At 46.4% G+C, this 2,519-nt stretch overlaps 1 protein-coding gene across 1 annotated transcript in view; it reads left to right on the forward strand.

Moving 5' to 3' along the window:
• The window catches only part of smarca2 (SWI/SNF related BAF chromatin remodeling complex subunit ATPase 2), a gene marked incomplete in the record, with an annotated part of 64,893 nt that extends 63,128 nt beyond the window's left edge, over window positions 1–1,765 (forward strand). Inside the window, 2 exon segments of the mRNA XM_014033183.1 lie at window positions 154–287; window positions 639–1,765. Coding sequence (XP_013888637.1) covers window positions 154–287; window positions 639–674 — 170 coding nt within the window.
• Window positions 1,766–2,519: the final 754 nt, after the last annotated feature.

A 2,519-nucleotide genomic window follows, 5' to 3' on the forward strand; every position in this document is an offset into this window, starting at 1 on the left:
ACACACACACACACACACACTTTATGCCATGCCCCTCAGTGTCTCCTGGCACCTCCCACTTAGTTGGTATTCTTCTAATTTCCCTTTGTGGGCGGAGTTATGCTTTAACAGGCAGGCTAAGATCCACTTTACGTCCTTCTTGTTTTTGTTTAGTGAAGTCGGTGCGGGTGAAGATCAAGCTGGGCCGGGACGGCCGAGGCCACGATAAGGGCAAGAAGAGGCCGAGCCGCGGGAAGGCCAAGCCTGTGGTCAGTGACGACGACAGTGATGAGGACCAGGATGAGAATGTAGGTCTACAGACCACATCATCATGTAGAGTTCATTTAGTCCACATCAAACTGCAGTCATCCTAACTACAACAACAACAACAACACTGAAACACTGGGCTGTGTGTGACATGTAAACACAAACAACACGCAGTGATTTACTCATCTCATCAGTTTAACTAGTTTTAATAAATAAAATCTGAATTTAGACTTTAATGTCATCAACATGTGTGTTAAAGTTGGTCCAGGATCAGCCTGTTGTGTCTCTGCTTTGTGTTGTTGTTTATCTCCTGTGTGTGTGTGTGTGTGTGTGTGTGTGTGTGTGTGTGTGTGTGTGTGTGTGTGTGTGTGTGTGTGTGTGTGTGTGTGCAGGATCAGTCGGACAGAAGTAAAAGTGACGAGGACTGAAGAGGACAGTGGAGCGTTGAGACAAAAGGACGATATCTTCCTTGTGTTTGTGTTTTAGTGTCCCTGCTCAGCCTGGCTTTAAACTCTTATTAATCACCAGTAAGAACCAGCAAAACCAGTCAGCTCCTGCTTTTAACWCGCTTTTCTACCATGTTTATAGAAGCTGTGCTGGAAACACAATGCCTGTTAAAACACACATGGGTTGTTCCAAAGTTAGCTCATCGTTTCAAAATAAAACCACATGTTGGAGAAACAAACAGATGTTTTAGGTTCTGGATTCAGTCCCATGATGCATCAGGTCAAATTAAATCCAGCTCTTTTATCACTTTATTTTCTATTTGTGAAGGAGTTCTGAGCAGGTGAAGGCCTTCAGAGAACCTCCTGATTATAATAATCCAACTGCAGCTGTGTAACATCTGGAGCTTCAGTCCAGCTGTGTAACATCTGGAGCTTCAGTCCAGCTGTGTAACATCTGGAGCTTCAGTCCAGCTGTGTAACATCTGGAGCTGCTGCAGTGTTTCCACCTGTTCACCAACAGCAGCAGCTTCAGTTCACCTGAAAGAACCAGGTTCAGTGTTTTAATGACCCTCAGCTGATTAATGATCAGTTATTGTTGCTTTTTAAATGACTTATTAACTTCATGTAACATTTTAAAAACAACTCTGTTTTATGTTCTTTATGTTTTAAAACTTTGTGACCTGGAGCTTTGTTCTAGTTTCTTCTGATGGAAACATCTGGATGTATGGAAGAAACCAGCAGCAGGAAGTGTATCATCATCATCATCATCATCATCATCATCATCATCATCATCATCATCTGCTGGTTCCCAGTCTGCAGCAGGACTGGTTTCCATTGGACTGTTGGGATGAATTCTTCCTTTAGTTTAAATGTTTTTTAGTTTTCTTGTTTCTGTGCTTCAGCATGACTTCCTGACACACAGCTGTGCAGCAGGTGTTGTGTCAGTGCACACAGACAGCTGTGTGTTCAGTTTTCTTTGCACAGTGTGTGTTTGTGTTTGTGTTTGTGTTTGTGTTTGTGTTTGTGTTTGTGTGTCTGAGCCTGAGGAAATAAACATCACAGATTTAAGTACAGAGATGCTGCTGTGCTTCTTCCTGCTGCTCACATGATGAAGGTATCTAACCTGAAGGTATCTATGATGAAGGTGTCTAACCTGAAGGTATCTATGATGAAGGTGTCTAACCTNGGTCAGTGGTCTACAGGTCAGTGGTCTACAGGTCAGTGGTCTGCAGGTCTGTGGTCTGCAGGTCAGTGGTCAGTGGTCTGCAGGTCAGTGGTCAGTGGTCTGTGGTCTGCAGGTCAGTGGTCTGCAGGTCAGTGGTCTACAGGTCAGTGGTCTACAGGTCAGTGGTCAGTGGTCTGTGGTCTGCAGGTCAGTGGTCTGCAGGTCAGTGGTCTACAGGTCAGTGGTCTACAGGTCAGTGGTCTGCAGGTCAGTGGTCTGCATGTCAGTGGTCTACAGGTCAGTGGTCTGTGGTCTGCAGGTCAGTGGTCTACAGGTCAGTGGTCTACAGGTCAGTGGTCTACAGGTCAGTGGTCTATGGTCTGCAGGTCAGTGGTCTGCAGGTCAGTGGTCTACAGGTCAGTGGTCTGCTGGTCAGTGGTCTGCAGGTCAGTGGTCTGCAGGTCAGTGGTCTACAGGTCAGTGGTCTGCAGGTCAGTGGTCTGTGGTCTACAGGTCAGTGGTCTACAGGTCAGTGGTCTGCAGGTCAGTGGTCTACAGGTCAGTGGTCTGCAGGTCAGTGGTCTACAGGTCAGTGGTGTGCAGGTCAGTGGTCTGCAGGTCAGTGGTCTACAGGTCAGTGGTCTGCAGGTCTGTGGTCTGCA

This window comes from Austrofundulus limnaeus, unplaced genomic scaffold, assembly GCF_001266775.1.
Source record: "Austrofundulus limnaeus strain Quisiro unplaced genomic scaffold, Austrofundulus_limnaeus-1.0 Scaffold1656, whole genome shotgun sequence".
NCBI lineage: Eukaryota > Metazoa > Chordata > Actinopteri > Cyprinodontiformes > Rivulidae > Austrofundulus > Austrofundulus limnaeus.